This window comes from Falco cherrug, chromosome 10 (genome assembly GCF_023634085.1).
Source record: "Falco cherrug isolate bFalChe1 chromosome 10, bFalChe1.pri, whole genome shotgun sequence".
Lineage (NCBI taxonomy): Eukaryota > Metazoa > Chordata > Aves > Falconiformes > Falconidae > Falco > Falco cherrug.
The window spans coordinates 17,109,386-17,127,878 of record NC_073706.1 but is presented as its reverse complement, the minus strand read 5'-3'; the positions used below and the strand labels follow the sequence as shown (position 1 = coordinate 17,127,878).

The 18,493-nt window shown below is 46.1% G+C and overlaps 2 protein-coding genes across 7 annotated transcripts; one reads left to right on the top strand and one right to left on the bottom strand.

Annotated features, from left to right (window-relative positions):
- The first annotated feature begins 121 nt into the window (after window positions 1-121).
- On the top strand, window positions 122-10,865 carry EPB42 (erythrocyte membrane protein band 4.2). 4 transcript variants are annotated; one of them, XM_055723058.1, is made up of 13 exons: window positions 122-474; window positions 2,381-2,566; window positions 3,314-3,484; window positions 4,088-4,206; window positions 4,948-5,064; window positions 5,454-5,631; window positions 6,257-6,395; window positions 6,781-6,884; window positions 7,228-7,467; window positions 8,307-8,627; window positions 8,937-9,097; window positions 9,527-9,660; window positions 10,599-10,865. In XM_055723058.1, the coding sequence occupies exons 1-13, from the start codon at window positions 465-467 to the stop codon at window positions 10,747-10,749; spliced, it is 2,031 nt and encodes a 676-aa protein (XP_055579033.1). In that variant the 5' UTR covers window positions 122-464; the 3' UTR covers window positions 10,750-10,865. The 4 variants fall into 4 exon arrangements, with proteins under 4 accessions (XP_055579033.1, XP_055579032.1, XP_055579031.1 ...); XM_055723057.1 differs by having other exon boundaries at window positions 3,272-3,484; XM_055723056.1 differs by having other exon boundaries at window positions 3,269-3,484.
- Window positions 10,866-11,432: 567 nt separating this feature from the next.
- Window positions 11,433-18,410, bottom strand: CCNDBP1 (cyclin D1 binding protein 1). Of its 3 annotated transcripts, XM_055723061.1 has the most exons (11): window positions 18,285-18,410; window positions 18,146-18,205; window positions 17,399-17,478; window positions 16,671-16,752; window positions 16,105-16,201; window positions 14,858-14,931; window positions 14,474-14,550; window positions 13,735-13,988; window positions 13,282-13,342; window positions 12,216-12,262; window positions 11,433-11,837 (listed from the first exon to the last, which is right to left on the bottom strand). In XM_055723061.1, the coding sequence occupies exons 1-11, from the start codon at window positions 18,349-18,351 to the stop codon at window positions 11,729-11,731; spliced, it is 1,008 nt and encodes a 335-aa protein (XP_055579036.1). In that variant the 5' UTR covers window positions 18,352-18,410; the 3' UTR covers window positions 11,433-11,728. The 3 variants fall into 3 exon arrangements, with proteins under 3 accessions (XP_055579036.1, XP_055579035.1, XP_055579037.1); XM_055723060.1 differs by lacking the exon at window positions 12,216-12,262; XM_055723062.1 differs by lacking the exons at window positions 11,433-11,837; window positions 12,216-12,262 and adding an exon at window positions 12,280-13,104.
- Between the last annotated feature and the right edge of the window lie 83 nt (window positions 18,411-18,493).

Below are 18,493 nucleotides of genomic sequence, written 5' to 3'. Positions count from 1 at the left end.
TTTTTACTCCTTGAAGGGTTCAGGTTCTATGTAGCTTAGGGTCAATGTTCAGGAGCAACTCAACACTTAACATTTGAAGTGCATTCTGTGCACTGTGTTTAGAGCCAAGTTAAGAGTTGCATTTCCTGCTGTGGGGTCCCCAATGCACAGGTTTTTAAAGAAATTGTCGTCAGCTGTCTTTAAAGGCTTCATATCACACTGTGGAATGTAACTTTATCTGTAGGTAGGAAAAGTCGCCCCTTTCTGTGGGTGTCTCTAATTTGGTCTGACAGATAAGCAACGACTGCAAAGCAGGCCAGCAAGATAAGCTGAAGGGGAGGTGGCAACATCACATCCCACCCTGTATAAAGAAATGGAGCAAACAACTTTGCAAGTGGATAATTTTTAAAGAAAGCTGAAGGAAGGATCCATAGCCCACCAGTGCAAGCAGAAACCAAAGACTTTCACGGTACACAGAACTAGACATGAAACAAGGTAAGCAAAAATCACTTTGATTAGTCTCGAGCATTTGCTGGTTGTATGTCAGGAAAAATAACTGTCCTTGCTCCAAGACAGTGTTCACAAGGCTTGTAGAAAAGGTGAGCTTCTTACAGGGCAGGAGCCAAGGAAGTGCTCTAAAGGCTAAGGGAGTTCAATTCACATGGAGGACTGCAGAAAAAGGGACAGCAAACAAAAGTTGGTATTGCCCAAGAGGAATTTGAGAGAAGCAGTAAGAGGCAGCTAACGCAGACATGTGAGAGTTTGGAAGCAAGGGCAAGAGAGTTATCCTTAACATAGGGGATGGGGGGCAGCACGTGGAGTTAGGTAAGCCAGACCACAAAACTGAGGCAGAGAGATGACTGGTTTAGGCACTTGAGCAAGGAGAGGTTCCAGGTTCCAAGTAACCTTGCAGAAAGTGACAATAAGATCCAAGAACGTCATATGAAGGAGAGGAGAGGAGAGCCTGACTGTGTATGACTTACCAGTCTACAAGATAGCCAGAACAGACATCTTCAGAGAAGAACATATAGAAAGTCAGAGCTGGCTCTGTAAAGTTTAAACTGGTGCAGGGCTATGAACTAGCACAGCTGTAAAGGGATCTGAAAGCCAGGCCAGAATCAGTGACCGTAAGCAACACATGACAAAATTCATACGGGGAAAAAAGAAAACAAAGTTGCACAATCCAGCTGGACTTCCACAATAAACACAGAAGGGCCAACAGCAATGAAAGAATCAATGCAGAGGACAAGGCAAGTTAGACATAAGGAGAGAGCTGACCAAGGAAAACTGTAAATAGTAGTAGTTGTGGCTTTAGCACAGCAGCAATGGCTTTAGATAACAGGGGAATGCTCTGTGGATTAGTATTTTTTTCTGGAACAAAGGGAGGAGCCTGAGTCAGCAAGGGGAGACAGGTGACAGGATGTGTCATGTAGGGGGCAGCAGCTACAACCCACAAGTTCAAGGACCTTAGTGATGACTTGGGAGCTGAAGAGGTAAGTGAGGTCAGGATGATCCCAAAGCTGAGAAAATCCACGGTGTTACCTGCTTGTCAGCAAGAAGTCTGGAAAGATTAAGAACACCACCAAAACCAGAAGAACAGTGCAAGTATATGATCACACTACAGTTATTAAGCACCAAACTGGGTGCTTGAAATCGTGGCAATTTTCCCTTCCGGTGCTTGACAGAAGCACGTATGATGTGTATGATGCATGTGTAGGAGACAGGAGGAGAAGGAGCTCCTCTATCTCCTGCAGCTCTGGCTGTCAGATTGCCAACTAATATGGTGCAAAGAAGGAAAACTGGTGTTTGATCTGCTGTGATCCAGCATAGTTCCAGGACTATACCGCCACACTGCATTTGAACCAGCAGTGAAGTTTACACCAGTTGCTGGTCGTTGGTGCTTATCAGACATACATAGTGCAGGAACTGCTGGAAGAACTTGCACCCACATTGCAAGTGGGGTGTAACAGCTTGTCCCCTGTGCACAATTTCAACCATGTATCCACGTGGAGAGATGCTGCTTTGAGTGCCATCAGTGCCCTCGAGTACACAGACTAAGACTTCAACTGAAGTCACAGTGCCACAACATCTGTATCATTTGAATGCTCAGGTCTGTGACATGTCCTTCCCTGGGCAGGAAGGAGCTTTTGCACAATCAGTTGGTTCACTTAATGATACTAAGGTATAAGCAAAGGCAGGTCAATAAGCCACTTGACACAAGAACAACCAAGCTCAGAGTGAAGGCCCTCACAGTTACTGGGCAGAGAGTCTCAAAGGCAGGGGGGGCTGACTGAGCGCAGGAGCACACCATCAGCTGTATGGGTATCTCGGGATGTGGCACAGGCCCAGACTGTGGGCAGCTCACAGCCCCAGACTCATTCTGTACCTTGTCACACTACAGGTCTGAGCATCAGAAAATGTGATTTCAAGATCACAATGAACAACAATAACCACCACACAGAAGAAATCAGCACTGAAAGGCTTATGGTGAGGCGAGGGCAGCCATTCACTATCACTGTGGTCTTCTCGGCTCCAATATTCAAATACCTGCAGCTACTGAAGAAGACCTTCCTCACAGTACAGACAGGTAACATCATCACCATACCTATCAGAGCTCTGGTCCTCCACCCACCTGAAGAACAGAGCTGGTGGCAAAAGCCATCTCTAGAGCTGGACAGAGGTGCCCACACTTAAAAGCAAGGCCAGTGAACTGTTTATCTAAAGCAGGGTTGAGTCTCCTGGTGCTGGGACTTGCAGCATCAAAGCTAGATCTCTTTCCAGAAGAGAGACCGCAGCACAGTAACCAGCGCAGGTTCACTATTCTATGATTTGAAAGTAGTCACGGGGTCTCTGCTCTCTCCTGGTTTTTGGTTTAGGAATATTCAAACTTAGCTAGCCTGTTACAGGTATTATCTGTTACGGCATTTTCTAGTGAGAGAATGACAGCAGCATTCAGCCCCAGCTGGTTCTACCATAATCCAAGCATTTGGCTGTGACTTGTTACAATACACTGAATGCCAGGAGCAGCAGGTCTGCACCATTCTGGCTGTTCCTGCTTTCTACAAATCTATGAAATACATAGTTTCAAACATAGAGGCCTAAGTGCAGCACTAACCTTAGGAAGATTCACTAGGCATTAAGCTGCTAAAGGGTTAAGACTCTCTCACAAGAAAGGAGAGCTATGGCTCCGCATATAGACAAGGTCCCTGCAATCTGCATGGGGTGAGGATGCATGTCTGAAATAGCCACAATCAGATCTGTTTGGCTGCAGGATCACATCCTTCCAAAGCAGATGGAATCCAGACTAGATTTGACATCTCCGTCCTGCTTAAAGACCAGAAGCAGTGGAGCGCAGCACTGGAAGAACAAGACCCATTCTTCTGGACCATCTCTGTGAACAGCCCTGTCAATGCTCCCATTGGCCAGTACACACTGCTTTTACGTGCCTCCAAGTCTTCCCATCTCCTGGGCAACTTCACTCTTCTCTTTAATCCCTGGTGCCGAGGTATGTGGCCAGAAACAGAAAGGCAGGCTGGGAACAGTCACTTCACAAAAACAGCTTCTGAGCTCTGGCATTCTGCCCCCGTGGAGGCTGAGGTTGACTGACCTAGTGCTCCCTGCCAATCCTGCCCTGCTCCTCATAGCCCCTACCTCCTTCCTAAAGTGCTAATAAAAGCTCAAAGCCACCCACCTCAGCACTTCTGCCCTGTTCCTGGAGTACTCTGTCAGAGCCCTGTCCTCCTGCTAAGGGAAAAATGTTTAATAAAGTATTTCCTGTAACAAAGATTTTAAGATGAGTCAACATTATAATTCATCTGATTAAGGCCACTTTATCTTCCTTAGGAATAAAGAAGTAAACAGCCAGGAGAGTAAAGGAGCTAGCTAGTGCAATAGCCTAGATCTGGAGGAACTTTTTGCACAAGGAAACAGAGATGGCAACAAAATTCTTCCTTCCCATCTGATTCAGAATCTGTAGAACTTTTCAGGGCAGAATGCCAGGGACTGCCAAAGTCCCTGGACTGCAGTGGATTCTGCTAATGTAAGAGAGATGCAAGGGCATCTGAGACCAGGAATGTTTTCCTCCTGATGTTTTTTTCCTCTAATACAGATGATGAGGTGTTCTTGCCTAATGAGGCACAGCGGCAGGAGTACATTTTAAACCAAGAGGGTCTCATCTACGGGGGTACTGAAAATGCAGTCCTAGCGCAACCCTGGGACTTCAGTCAGGTAAGCAAGAGGTCCAATATGTCTGTGATCTCTTATAGCCACCAGCAGAGGAAGGGTGCATGCTTCCTCTGTGTACAGGATGCTCCGCATTTTCATGCTGTGGCTTTGATGAAATACCTTGCTCTCTGCACTCAGTCTTTGTCCAAGACTGTGCAGGAGAACAGGGACCTGTGTATGAAGTCCCATAACACAGTATATGCAATTTTAGCTACTTTCTCAAGCTGTCCTCTATAAAGAAATGCATTATCTATATCTGGGTTTTGTGCACCTTCCTTTCATCAACACATATAAAAGTATTTAACAGAGCTTAGTAATACGTCTTTATTTTACAGGTACAGAAAGGACAAGTAGATCTTCCCATTTGCCCAAGGCCATCTGACACAGCCAGTGATTAGAACAGGATTTTATTCTACTTTAGTGCCACCAGGTCACAAAAGTACCTCTGTACCAACCTAAAGTGCTCCAGAAAACTATCAATTGCCCTCAGTCTGGGGATGTAGTTATCATGCTAATGTACTTCCCACATTGCTTCACTAAAGCTGTAGGTCTGCCTTTGGTACATTGTGCTCCCCCCTCCAAATCTCTGCCTGGAGCTCTCCTCCACAGCCCACTTTTATAAGACTATCAGCAGAAAGGGAGAAAAAAAATCTGCATAGTTACTTACAAACCCTTGAAAGGACTCCAGAGAACAAATGTTCATGTCAGATTTCCTGAAATGATATGTTCTTGTTTCAATTTCAGGAGGATATTGTTGACATCTGCTTCACACTGCTGGATGTAGGTGAACGCCATCAACAAGACAAGGATTGCACCCAGCGCAAGAACCCTATTTACATCTGCCGCATAGTTGCTGCCATGGTAAGGAAAGCAGACAGCCTGACCCTTGTAGAAAAGACAGAAACACAGAGCAAAGGCTAGCATCTTCTCAAACCCTGCTTTTGGCAACCTGCTGACCAAAGAGGAAGCCTCCCAGAGCTGTTCCAAACAACACCTCCTGCCCATGTCCAGCCCTTCCCAATATTCCTGAAGCAGACAAGTAGTGCTGGAGGAGTTTCTTAGCAGCGGCAGTACACGTAGTGAATCTCAGGGGAGACTGTTGCACCTGTTCTGCTCAGCTATCACCTTCATGCTTTGCGCAAAAAATCCTTTTGGTTTCATCTGCCTTGAAAGTAGTTTCATCAAGCAGGATGAGGTATACCTACCAAAGAGAGGCAATTCCTTAATGAATCTTTCCCTCTTCCCTGCAGATGAACTGCGATGAGTGTAGAGGAATCCTGGCAGAATGTGGGACCAGGCAATACTATGATGGGACACCCCCTTCCAAGTGGCTAGGAAGCAGTCCCATCCTCCGGCAGTGGGCTGCATCACAATGCAAGCCTGTCCGCTATGGGCAGTGTTGGGTGTTTGCTGCAGTCACGTGTTCAGGTACAGTGGTGGTTCAAAGACTCCTGTGTTGAGCAAAACCTCATTTGGTCTGCAGAACCTCTAGTATATGCCCGAATTCCTGAATTAACACAGATCCCAGTTGTTGCAGCACAATCAAACTAGTAGACTGCAACAAGGCTTTACTGTTGGTCAAATTCTACTGTCTGTGCTGTATCTCCTTCCTCCAGAGGTCAGACCACACCACTCCTCCTCCATCCATCCCCAGGCCTATTTAACCACTTAGCGGAACCTGCACATCATCCATGTCAATCAACGCACTGCCTCTGAGGCAAGGCCACAGCTGCATGTTATCAATGCTAATCAACCCTCTGCCTTCATTCCTCTACACCCAGTAACATAACCTTTAACATTTAGTTGAGAGGCAGATCCTCAGCTTCCTCATCAACGTTCAGCATCACTAGCTTAAAAGAGTATCAGTTCACACCATTCACTGAACACACCTATGAGCTTATTTCCTGAGGGGGCAATGCCCCTTGCTAAGCCCAAGCAGCAGGCCCGGTGCCATTTCTAATAGACTTAGCACCACAAAAGTCTCTACATCTATCAGCAGAGGCACCCTTAGGGCATGATGCACAACTGATTCACAACTCTTTCTCCTGTACAGTTCTGAGGTGCCTGGGAATTCCTACCAGGGTGGTCACAGGCTTTACGTGGGCTCACAACACTAGCAGCTGCCTAAGTGTGGATGAGTATTATGATGAAGATGGGACACTGCTTACACAAGACAAAAGCACCCGGGTCTGGTAAGAAAACGTGGCAGGGCCCAAGCAAGAATTTGAGACAATACCTAGATCTAGGAAGTGGTAAAGGGGGAAAGTGAAAGAGGTAAACAGCTGCAGGGAGGTGGATAGGAGACAGCTCAGCAGAGATCCTGTATGCATGACCTGTTCTTGAGAAATTGTCACAACCCAAACTGAAGGGTGCCCTATTCCTAGGGCCCATAAAGGAAGAATGATAGCCCAGTCCAGCTGGAAAAACTCAACTTGTGTCAAAAAACATGGTCTCTTCCCTCCTCAACATGCATTGAGCCCTTTCAAAGGAGCATCAATTGGCTGTGGTTTGGCTAAAGCTTTACTGTACCTCAGGGCTCCATCCCTTAGCATAAGCGCGTGATGTTGTCTTTTGCAGGACCTTTCACGTTTGGAACGAATGCTGGATGGCTCGAGCAGACTTGCTACCAAAGTACAGTGGGTGGCAGGCACTGGATGCCACCTGCCAGGAAAAAAACAGAAGTAAAATATCAAAGATGGGCTTGGCCGGCGGGGGTGGGGGTGGGAGAGTGGGGTGTGTGTGTGGAGTAGAGCAGGGAGCAAATATTTCAATATTTCTCCCTTTCCCAACTTCCAGCAGAAGCATACAAAAAGACAAGGACTCACCTTGTTGACTTTAAGCACTAAACCATCATTCATCTGTTTGGTTTGTGCAGCTTGTGTAGCTCTAGGAGCTCTATCACAGCACTGCTTCCTAATGTCCTCCTGAACTATATACTTCACCCCTCCCAGTATAGGTCTGAACTAGGCATGGGTCTAGTTGATAAAGCATCTGAATCTTACCTGAGCAACATGGTCTCTTCAGGTCTGTCCTTCTGTGGGCCAGCCCCTGTTCAAGCCATCAAGGAAGGGGACATAGAAGTGGATTATGATGTCTGCTACTTCTTTGCTGCCATCAATGCCAAGTGCCAGGTCTGGATACAAACAGCGGATGGCCTCAAGCCAGTTCTTGGTAGCACAAAATACACTGGCAACAACATCAGCACCAAGAGTGTGGGCAGTGAACGCTGTGAGGATATCACACACAACTACAAGTATCCTGAAGGTATGGGATAGGAGAGCAGCTGAGCACAGTCTCTGCCAGTGTTCTAAGTGAGGTGTAAAGGACTAGAGAGCAGAGCCATACCAGAGCATTAGGGTCATCCACTACTCACTACTTCCCCTTCCTGAATGGCACAAGAACACCCTACTCTTGCTATCTACAGAGTCAAAGTACAGGTCATGCCCTATATTTGATCCTGCTTAATTACATTAACCAGATCTCTAGAAGACCAGGCCTTTCTTCAGCTGGCACTTTCCTGTCTGGAAACCCTTCTTTCCTGATTTCTGTTACTTGTACACTCTCTACATTTACCTCTCATTACTCTTGTAATATATATATAGATGTATTTCAGACTCCAGCTTCCGGGACTGTTGTGCTCCCAGAAATTATCTAAATCCCTTCCTCAAAAAGCAGCTCCCCCTTCAGAATCTGTTACTGAACGCTGTTTCCCTGATCCAACCCTACCATCTTATCTTAGCCTATGGCGTGTTGTCTCCTTGGCTGCAGTCCCTCACAAGAGAAGATCGTACTGTGCCCTACCTACAGCTATAGTTTGAGGCAACTGCCTCTTCTACTCTGACAGATGTTACCACCAAGGTGCTTTAAAAACTATGACAAATCTTTCCAAGTAGAATTTTTCAGGTACATCAAATGAATGTCCTGTCAGCTAAAATTCTCAAACTGTTCCAAGCAGAAGCACAGCAGGATCTTTCTCTATGCTCTTAGAAACAGTTATCTACAGTACTACCAGGACAATTCAGCGCCATCCTTCTGCATTTACTCCTTCACACTAGCAAACAGGAAAGAGTATTACAAATATATGCTCCTTTTTTTTGTGACAGGTTCTCTTCAGGAACAAGAAGTACTAGACAAAGCCTACAGAAAGGCAAAGGAACTTGAGACAACCACCACCAGCAGCAAAACAGAGTTTAGCACCATCCCTACTGCCCTTGAAGAGCCAATTAACCTTTTCATGCACCTCCAGTCAAAGAGTCCTCTGCTACTGGGACAAGATATTCCACTTTCTATTGAAGTGTTTAACCACAGCGATGGAGAAAAGGCTATTCACCTGGTAGCTGGGGCCCAGTCTCTGCATTATGATGGTGTGCCCACTACCCAACTTTGGAAGGAAGAGTTTCATTTTATCCTCAAAAGCAATGAAGGTAAGGACTCTGCTGGGTGTGTGGCTAGGAAGTTGCATCTCGTCCTCTCACTTCAGGAAAAACATACTTAGCCATAAGTTTATGAAGGGTTGGCTGAACAGCTGATTGTAGGTGATTGAAACAAAACACTTCTGCAATATCACCTTAAGAGATTCTGAATCTGCAAACTCAGCTGGGATCACTTAAGTCTTTAAATGCTGCAGCTTTTAGTACAACGTTAGGCACTAAATACTCCTAGATGCCGTGCAGGCTAAGACTAGACTGTACTTACCTGCATTGTCATCTGTATTTCACCACTCTGTATTCCAGCTAACAACCTGCAGGTCTTTGTGCCTTATTCACGGTACAGAAAAGGGTCAGGAGAGAGTCATCTGCTTAGGCTGACTGCCATGCTGAGAGAAGAGGACTCCACCTACATATACTTCGCACAGGAAGAGATCAGCATTTGTGAACCCCTTCTCACTATTGAGGTTAGATCAGTCTATCATTCGTTACTGCAGTAGCGAGAAAACAGCTTTCATAATCATAAACAGCAAAAAAAAATGCGCTGGGTTGAGTGGCTCTCCTCATGCTGTCTTCTTTCAAAGCACTAAGACATCAGTTTGGGAAAGGTGAGTTGTGCCACACTCTTGTATACAGTACTCCCACTTCTATCTTGCCTGTGTGTGAGCATAAGGAAATCCTGATGGCTCCTAACTTACCAGTCTCGAAGTCAGATGCTGCAGAAGGAAACTACAGCAGAAGACTGTAGTTGAGACAAAGTAAGCTGGATTTTGCCTCTTCTGGCAACTGGCAGCTCAGGTTCAGACCTCTGGCACCAAAAAAACATTTATGTCCCTTTAATCATAGAAGAATCTCTTTCCTTATCTCAGTTTCAGCTCATTTCCTTCTTTCAACAGTTTCCAGAAAACATGGTACAGTATCAGCCAAGCACAGCAAAGATCAGCCTCCAGAACCCTCTCACCGAACCCCTGGAGAAATGTACGATAGTGGTTGCAGGGCGAGGGCTCATTTACAGACAAAGAGAGTACAGGTAAGTGCAAATCTAGGAACAGTAAACGGAAAAGAGAGACACAATACAAGCTAAAGAAACCCTTACACAGGAAAAGCTGTCCCCAAAAATAAGCAGGCAACAACGTGGCAGGAAGAGACTGCTACAGCATGACAGCCCCAGGCATCCCGTCCTTTATTAGGTAACACAGAAGATTTTCACACTGAAATGGAAAAAAAGCCAGATGAAAGAACTTTCAACAGAAGCGTAATATGTAAGTTGAAGCTAGTATAACATTTGTGAAAGCTTCAACCCCAAACGCCTAGACAGCAAAAGGAAAGCCCCTTGCCAACAAAAAGGGTAACAAGAAAAGTACCACAAGACTTAAGCAGAAATACACATTAAATAAGACAACAGTTACAGGTCAGCAAAATGAGCTATGTAATTTAGAAAATATTTGCTGTTGAGAAATCAATTGCTTTTTGGCTAGCCACTTCAACACCCATAAGTGGAACTTATGGGACCATAAGTCCACCCATAAGTGGAGTAGAATTATACTGTTTGTGACACATCTTTCCACCCATTAACCGCTGTCAGCAATAAAGGCAGTCCCTGGGCACGATTTTAAGAGTATCTTCTGCTTCTCTGCTGAAGAACCAGGCAAACCTGACATAGCCAAAAGTCCTCCAATAATGCACGCCCTTCACAGGAAAAAAAACCCCACATTTCTCTCAAGAAGCTGTGTTAGGACAAAGTAACCTTAAATGGGGACTTCAACTCTCCTGTCCTACCTCCCTCCCAAACTACTGTCAGATCACAACTCCATTGTGGTAGTTTATACAACTGCTAGCTGTCTTCTATTTTTTTTCCCCTTTCCTTTTTTGGCACCACACTCCTATCTAGCAAATGCACTTCCTGGGCCCTGGGAACTACAAATACCAACAGATGCGCTTCCTGTATAATCCCTTCTTGCCTTTCAGCTTGGGCTCTGTTCAACCTAAAAGCAGTCAAGAGCTACAAATCCCATTCACCCCCATCCAAGCAGGGCCCAGAAGACTCACTGCACATCTTACCTGCCTTCAACTCCAGAACATGAAGAGCTACAAAACTATCAACATCGCAGCTGCCTGATGCTCAACTTGGAACAGGTCCTGCTGTCCTGTTTACAAAAAAGTGGTCATGATCTGTGCCTTGATCTTAGGCAAGCATTGACGTTAAGAGTTTCATTAAAGTAATATTTAAAGCCATGTCTGAATAGTAATTTGTACAAACTCAACTCTCCCATCTGCCACTATGCCCACTCTCCACTTTTGTACGTTGAACTTCACTGTGACAAAGATGGCCTAAATCTTCAAGATGCTGCATTTCTCACCAGGCATATGTGCTGAACCCAGCGCTGCTCAGTCATTTTCCCCCACCTGTGGCAAAAAAAAGATATCCTAGAACTTTAAAGTCATGATGTATCTCAAAAAAAGCATCTCACAAAGTATCTCAAAAAAATATGGAGTGAACGAGTGGCTGTGTGGGGCTTAGTCACCAGCAAGGGTCAAACCACAACACATGTCACATTTCCCTGGAGATATACTCTTATACCCCTACAGATCCTTGACATCGGTAAAGTAGTAAATAATAGTTTCTACTGCTTTCTGAGGAAATAGGAAAGAGAAAGATAGTTCACTCTTCTCTAAGGTTAAACAGGAAATAGCAGCCATGCTGCATATTCTTTAAAGCTTCATCAGGCTGCTTGCAAAAGAAGCAAGGCCCTTTCCTTCCCTACATATCCATTGCCACCTGAAAACAGATAAAACCATTCATGCAAATCTAGCAATATTTTATTGTTCTTTGAACCCCGTAGTAGTTGTAATGTGTGAACCATGGGGCCCATTCACAGCATTAAGATGCAGCACTGCACCATCCCAGCAATCCAAGCAAAATGACACCTTTTGCAATGGCAAAGGGAAACTTCCTGGGAAACTTTCACCAAGTAGCAGTAAAGTTCTCTCCTAAAAATACTGTTCTCATCATTCTCTCAGTAGCTGGAGAACAGCGAGATTCACTGGAAAAGCATATACCAGAGCCAGCCGCAGCAACACATGTAGACATGGAAGAGCTAAAGTTGACCCTGTGTGAAGTTCTTGATTTTGTTCATGTTGTGATCTACTGCACCAGTCAGAAACTGCACCCAGCCTTCCTCTGATGGTGGACATACATGGCTTGTCCTGCAAGAGTGGAGGGAATTTATTAGGAAAGCCTCCTAGGGTTCTGGATGCATAGATATAAGACAACACATGGGTATTGTGAAGTACTGAACTACCATTAAAACAGGACTGCTACAGCCCCAGAGTGCTTTGAGCAAGGCAGAACTCACATACATGTCTCTAGTCCCAAACCTTAACACGTGTTTGTCTTCAGTGGGAATCACTTTCATCCCTACCATCCTTTTCTTATTCCCATCCATTTGTGACTGGATAACATCTTACTGATTCCAAAATGCCAGCATTTACTCTCCAGAAATGAGTCATCTTTGACAGAAGGCAGAAAGATATCAACCTGCATAGCAGGGAACACACACTAATAAAACTGTAACTCATACTCACTTTGTAATCTCTAAGACTTTCTTTAATACAGAGGCCAACTTAGCAGCCTAGAAAGAAACAAAAGGGAAATAAAGTAAACCAAGCATGGAAAAAACAGGGCTCAGCAGTACTGTAAAAAAAAGGGAAGCGCAGGAATGCCCAACACAGCCAAGAATCAGTAAAACTGCCACAGACCCTGATGCAGAAGGAAGCTATCTATCACTGCCATGCTGGCTGGGAGTGTCTCCCACCCTACTGCTGGCTGGGACAAGTGAAAATAATGGAAGGTTTGTTTTTTTAAAGCATACATGAAAATGCTTTTTCCTTTAAAAAGATAAGCCTATTAGAAATTGGTAACTGGTATTGAGGCCTGAACTTACAAGTGACTGACTGTAATGTAATTTGATATTAAGCAATACTCTCCTTTTTACCCCCCAAAATCAGCCACCAGCCAAAGGCATGAAACCGGAATTAAGAATAAAAAATCTCAGATACAAGAAGACAGGTACTTGATTTATGATGCACGGAACCCCTGGAAGTCATCTAGTACAACCTCCTGCTCAAAGCAAGGCCTACCTCAATGGTCAGTCTGATTGCTCAGAGCCTTACCCAGCCAACTTTTGAGTATTGCCAAAGACAGAGATTCCACTGTTTCTCTGAGCAGCTTATTTCAGGGCTTAACCACACTGTGAGAATTTTTAATATGTATTTTTAATTTAGATAACTTCATTTGAGCAAGTCTACATTACTCAAGGAAGAAAGTAGACATATAGTACACCAGCAGCCTTATACCTCACTTTTCTGAGGTACTGCCATTGAACACCTCTACAGATGATATTTCAGAGCCAACTCTGAACTCAAGTAGCCATGCTCTTCCCTGAAGAAGTAAAGATGAGGAATGCATTTCCACCTGAAGGAAGATAAGTGTGCAAGAACCAAAGGGAATGCTTCATCCCTAAGAACTCGTTACTGAGACAGTCACGAACACCCACCTCTCCCTGACAAGTCATATAATCACTCCAAGACTACTTCTTCCCTTCCTCTCTAGCCAAGGGAGTAGACCTACATGCAGGCTGCAGATACTTACATTGAGTCGCACAGCCAAGTGGTTCATAGGTGGATACATGCTCAGTGCCAGTTCGTCAACACTAGAACAAGAAAGAGGGGCTCAATGGAAGAAAGGTCCTGATAGCACCACTCATGGATCCTGGTCAAAGCCTACACCCACCCTAAATGTAAGTCGGGAACAGCAGTGCATGACAAGGAGACGTCGTCGGTCACACCCATAAAATGCTTCTCACTGCTTTCTCAGACATCTGTATACCACTCTCACCTTAAGAGACACAGCTGCAGCTCCACCCCTCTCCTAATGTGCACAGCTGTCAACAGCCTATGTCATAATAGTCTTCCCACCACACCTGCTTCCACCACCTGCTCACAGCTTCAATACCATAAAGGTTTTCCTAATCTGTTCTCTAGACCTCAAGAAAGACAGGGATTGCTCTGGACAAAAAGGCGGCACGGGGAGAGACCTGCTTACCTTGGACTGATGTCATTAGCAATGTCTGCAAGATCATCCAGCTGAGCAATGTGCTCTGGAGAATCAGCTTTGCCATGAGCTTTCACTACACCCAAGACCTTCTTCAGGCAAGCTTTAGAAGCCTTCATTAAACCCATGCAGGAGCTAAGCAGCTTCCGGTCAGCTTCTGACCAATATGTATCTCTGTTGCCCCGAAAGCCCAGCTCTTCATCTTCCATAATGTCACTGTAGGGGTCTTGCCCTTCCACCAGAGCCTGAGAACACAGACGCACTGAAAACCCAGAGCCTAACATCAAATCCAGCAAGACCCAGGAGAAAGGGAAAACATATTCTAGAAACCATACAAACAATTAATAGAGGAACCTCTCTCCAACCAGCATCTCAGTTGCCAGATTCTGTTAATTCTGGCAGGACTGAATTAAGAAAAACTAATCTCCCACTCCAATTCAAGAGAGCAAACAGCAAGAGCCTAGCAAATACTGCCATTCTTGCACCAACCTAAACCTTCCCACTCCCCCACTCCCCTCTGCCCCCCACAATCCAGGCCATGACTTTAACAGAAACCTTACATAATGTAAACCAGGCTTGAGTTTAAAAACTCATTAAGACCTGGGCATAATACAATAGCGTAATTCATATCAGAACAAATCTAAATCAAAGCCTGTATATAAAACAATCCTTGTGTTCCATCAACTCAACCATCACTGCAGGTTCCTCAAAGTCTTAGGGGCTTCCTTACATGTTCCATCTCCTCCAGAGCATCTTTGACCACACCTAGACATGCAGCCAGAGCTGACACAACTGCTGCCTGGTTATCTGCAAAAGCAAAAAGGATGAAAATTGTGGCACTGCACTGATTCAAATCACCTTGCAACAACATTCACCTAGGCTTGTGATCATCAGATCTTGAGATTATAGAAACAAACTTTCTGCAGAACTCAGAGCTGCATTGTTGCCATGCAAAGAATCTGACCTGGCTTCCAAGCTTATACGTTTCAAAAACAGTCAGGTTTTGCAGAATGTGTGAGCCTTCATTATACTAAGTACAATGCCCCTTGCAAGGGCTGTTGATGCTCGAAGACAACACGTCCTAGTTCTGTTGTTCTGCATATACAATACTCACCTCGTGGCAGGTTGGACACTTGCTCACATGCCTCCCATACACCACCAGTTGATATAAGCTGTTCCTGAGACAAGCTGAAACAAAACAAAGCCCCCCCCAAAGCTAGACTCAACACCACTCTACTAGACTGTAGTTTTATTTTCTGCACCAAAGATGATGCACACTAGTAGAAGCTCTGCTGCAAAGATGTCACTAACCAACTTGTCACTAGTATCTCATGTCTGTGTAAAGCAAGAAGTGCTTGCTCCTACTGACTTTAATTATCTCTTGGAACAAGAAGCAAGAGCCTCTTACAAAGGCCTCTCAGGATGCTTAGGTGTACTGCTTATCTTTCAGGATCTATGCAAATCAGAAGTCTGTATTACAGCCTGCTAACCTCTGCCTAAGGGCAGTGACATTTAATCCATAAAGAGAGGAAGAGGTCCACAGCAGTCCAATAACTCCAAGGGCAAAAACTGCCAAACAGTGTAAATGCTATCCAGCATCTTCATGGGAATCCTGCTCCCAGCATCCTTCCTTGCCACAGACAGGATGAAAAATCTATTCTCCACGTAGGCAAATGTACTTCACTCAGTCACTGGGACAAGAGGGTACTGTAGAGAGGCCTTGAGCATATTCCACTCCTCTCCTAGGAGTTTAGTTGGCTCAGTTGAAGAGTTTAGTACGAGATCATCTCCTTTGATGACAGGAGGTATTGTGAAAAAAGCTAGAAGCGAGGGCTAGCCTTTCCTTACCCTAGGAGATGCTTTTACCCTGGGGTTCTGCCACTGGGCCCTGTTTGTGCTACATCACAGCTGTGTAGCAGTACTGTCTGACCCCAGCCTCACACACCCTTGATTCTGACACGGATCCTGACCCCCTGATTTGACCTTCCTGCCTGGACCTCAGACCCAACATGGACATGCTGGGCAATGACAGGATGGTGTCTGATGCTGGTTACTCTCTCTGAACCTGACCCTGATCCTGACTTGCTGGCCTGTCTTTACAGCTTGACCTCATCACTATGGGCTTGTCTGATGATCCGGACTCTCAACTGAGCCTCACTACCCTCACAAGCACTGCTCTGCTCACTCAGATACTGGGGGTCAGGGCCTTTGCTGATAAGGCCACTGTCTTTTCCTGCCTCATAACAATGCTCTGTTTCTGCCTCCCCCTGTTCCCTTACGAAGTAATCTGCAATTGCTGCTTCCTAAGAAGTGTAATTGTAACTTTTTGTTCCCTATTTTTTTTTTCTTCAAAATTCCTACCTCTCCAATGGAGCACTGAGAATTGTTTCTGTGAGTTGGATCATTCCTTCCACTACTTCACTGGTAGCATCTCGTACCATCTTCCGAAGAGTAGTACCTGGTTAAGATTGAGAAAGAGCAAAAAAGTTGCCACAAAGTCAGCAACGACAGAAAGCAACTGCAGACAAGGAACACGTAGACTACTCCATTTGCGTGGATACACTATATTAATGAAGTTACAAGTATGTTGAAGGAAATAACATGTTTCCCAGTTCCAAAAGGACTTTGGACAAGGATTTCAATGCTTCATAAATATGAATGCTCAATCAACCACGCAACTTCCTACCTTATCACTCTCTCACAGATGGAAATCTGCAGGACTAGACAGACAAGTGGTTCACTCGCAAATGTGTTTCAAGTCTACAGAACAGCTGATAATGGGACTACCTGGTCATGACGCTACGATTACTTGCCTTCCTGCAGATGCCAGATCTCTTATTAGGCTCTAAAGTGCCATGTTTCTTTATATAGTGGTGAAAGAATGACCATGCTATATAGTTGTGACTGCCCTGCTGTCACTCTCTCACCTTGGCCCTTGGGGAGCCAGTAGTACACTGTGGCCACTGCAAGAATGGCATTTTGGACATCTTCACTCAGCTTCCGGCAATCCTGAAAATGGAGAGACAAAAGGACTAAACATGAGTTAGTGCATGGCTGTACTGCATTTAGAAAGTTTCACAAGCAATCACTTAGGTTCAGATTGCTTTGAGAAAAGGAAAGCATAGTAATGGCCATCTTGCTTGAGAAGCAAATACAGCACAAGAAGATACAGTAAGCAAGCTGTGTACATCGTAAGCTGCCTCATAATTTGGTAACAAAACATGCCCTGGTGTTGTGGACATGCATCACAGTGGAAGAAGTAGCTTAAATCATTATTCTGAACTGGAGGTCTTTCTTTTGCTCCTCCAAACACAGGTACGATAAACCTCGCTCAATTACCAGCAAAAATATTGCATACTCTTTGTTAGATTTAAGGTCTGTATTGTCCAATATCCTGTCTCTACCAGCAATCAGCTGTAGATATTAAAGAAAAGTATGTAAGAATACTTCTGTTTGGTATGTCTCCCTGTTACAGAAATTAGTTCTCTGGGAAATTCTGGAATTGGATTAATACACTCCACAGTGCATAGCCCACACCAACATTCCTTGTTTGCGCTGAACTAAATGACTTCGGTTTAGTCCGGTGAACTAAGAGACACCTGACACTTGTCACACACACTGCAATTTCAGGGACTGGGGAGGGACTTTCACTCACCTCTGCAGAAGTCGGTGGAGGCCTTGAGAATGCTAGACTCAGCTTTGTAGCCTCCTGTGATGTTACTTTGAATGTCTGACCTAAAAGCGATTCAACGGGAGCAAAAGAATAGAAAGTAATGGGTAAAAACCAAAAGAACAGAACAGCTAGATGAGCAACATCTGCGATGCTGCTGTGCCCTACTGCTTGATTACCATTTCTTCCTCCCAAGCGATAAAAAGACGTAAGGTAAATCTCACTACAGAGTAAGAAAACTTCCACAGAGCATCTGTGCCATGCATGTTGCATGTGTCTATGTCTTTTTTTCTGCTTTTTTTTTAACTTAGTGATACTTACAACCGTGTTTTGTGTCCTGGTCCACGACACCTTCACCAGGATGTGCTGTGAGGCTTTAGCAGAGGCCAAAGGCTTTGAAACCCCAGCTATGACAACTCCCCGTTACCGGCCGCTGCGTTGTCAACGCCCATGCCCCGGGCCGGAGGGCAAGTGCCAAAGCCCTGGCCGGAGCGCTACCGGGCGTTTCGCTCCCAAGTCGGAGCCCGATCAGGCACCGGCACAGCGGACACCCGCCTACAGGCCTAGCGGCTGCTCTGGCTCCTCTGGTTCGCCCCGCCGCCCCCGCCCGGCCCCCGCAGCACGGCCCCGCGCCGCCGCCCCCGCCCGGCCTCCCCAGCACGGCCCCGCGCCGCCGCCCCCGCCCGGCCCCGCAGCACGGCCCCGCGCCCCCGCCCGGCCCCCCACCCCTACCTAGGGCGTCCCAGAAGCGCGGCAGCTCGAACGCCTCGCGGCCCTCACTCGGCTCGCCCTCTGTAAAGGCAGAGAGAGGCCTCAGCCAGCGGGGAGGTGGCCCGGCCCGGCCCCGCCCCCGCCCGGCCCCGGTCCGCACCTCGGACCCGCGCTAACACGGCCCGCAGAGCGCCGCAGAGGTCCCGCAGCGGCTCCCGCACCTCCATGGCGGCTGGAGCTGCCACCGCCGCGCACCGCCCGACTGCGCGTCACATCCGCTTCCGGGTAACGGTCGGAGCGGCGCAGCCCCGCCTCCCGGCAGCAGCCCCGCCTCCCGGCAGCAGCCCCGCCTCCCGGCAGCAGCCCCGC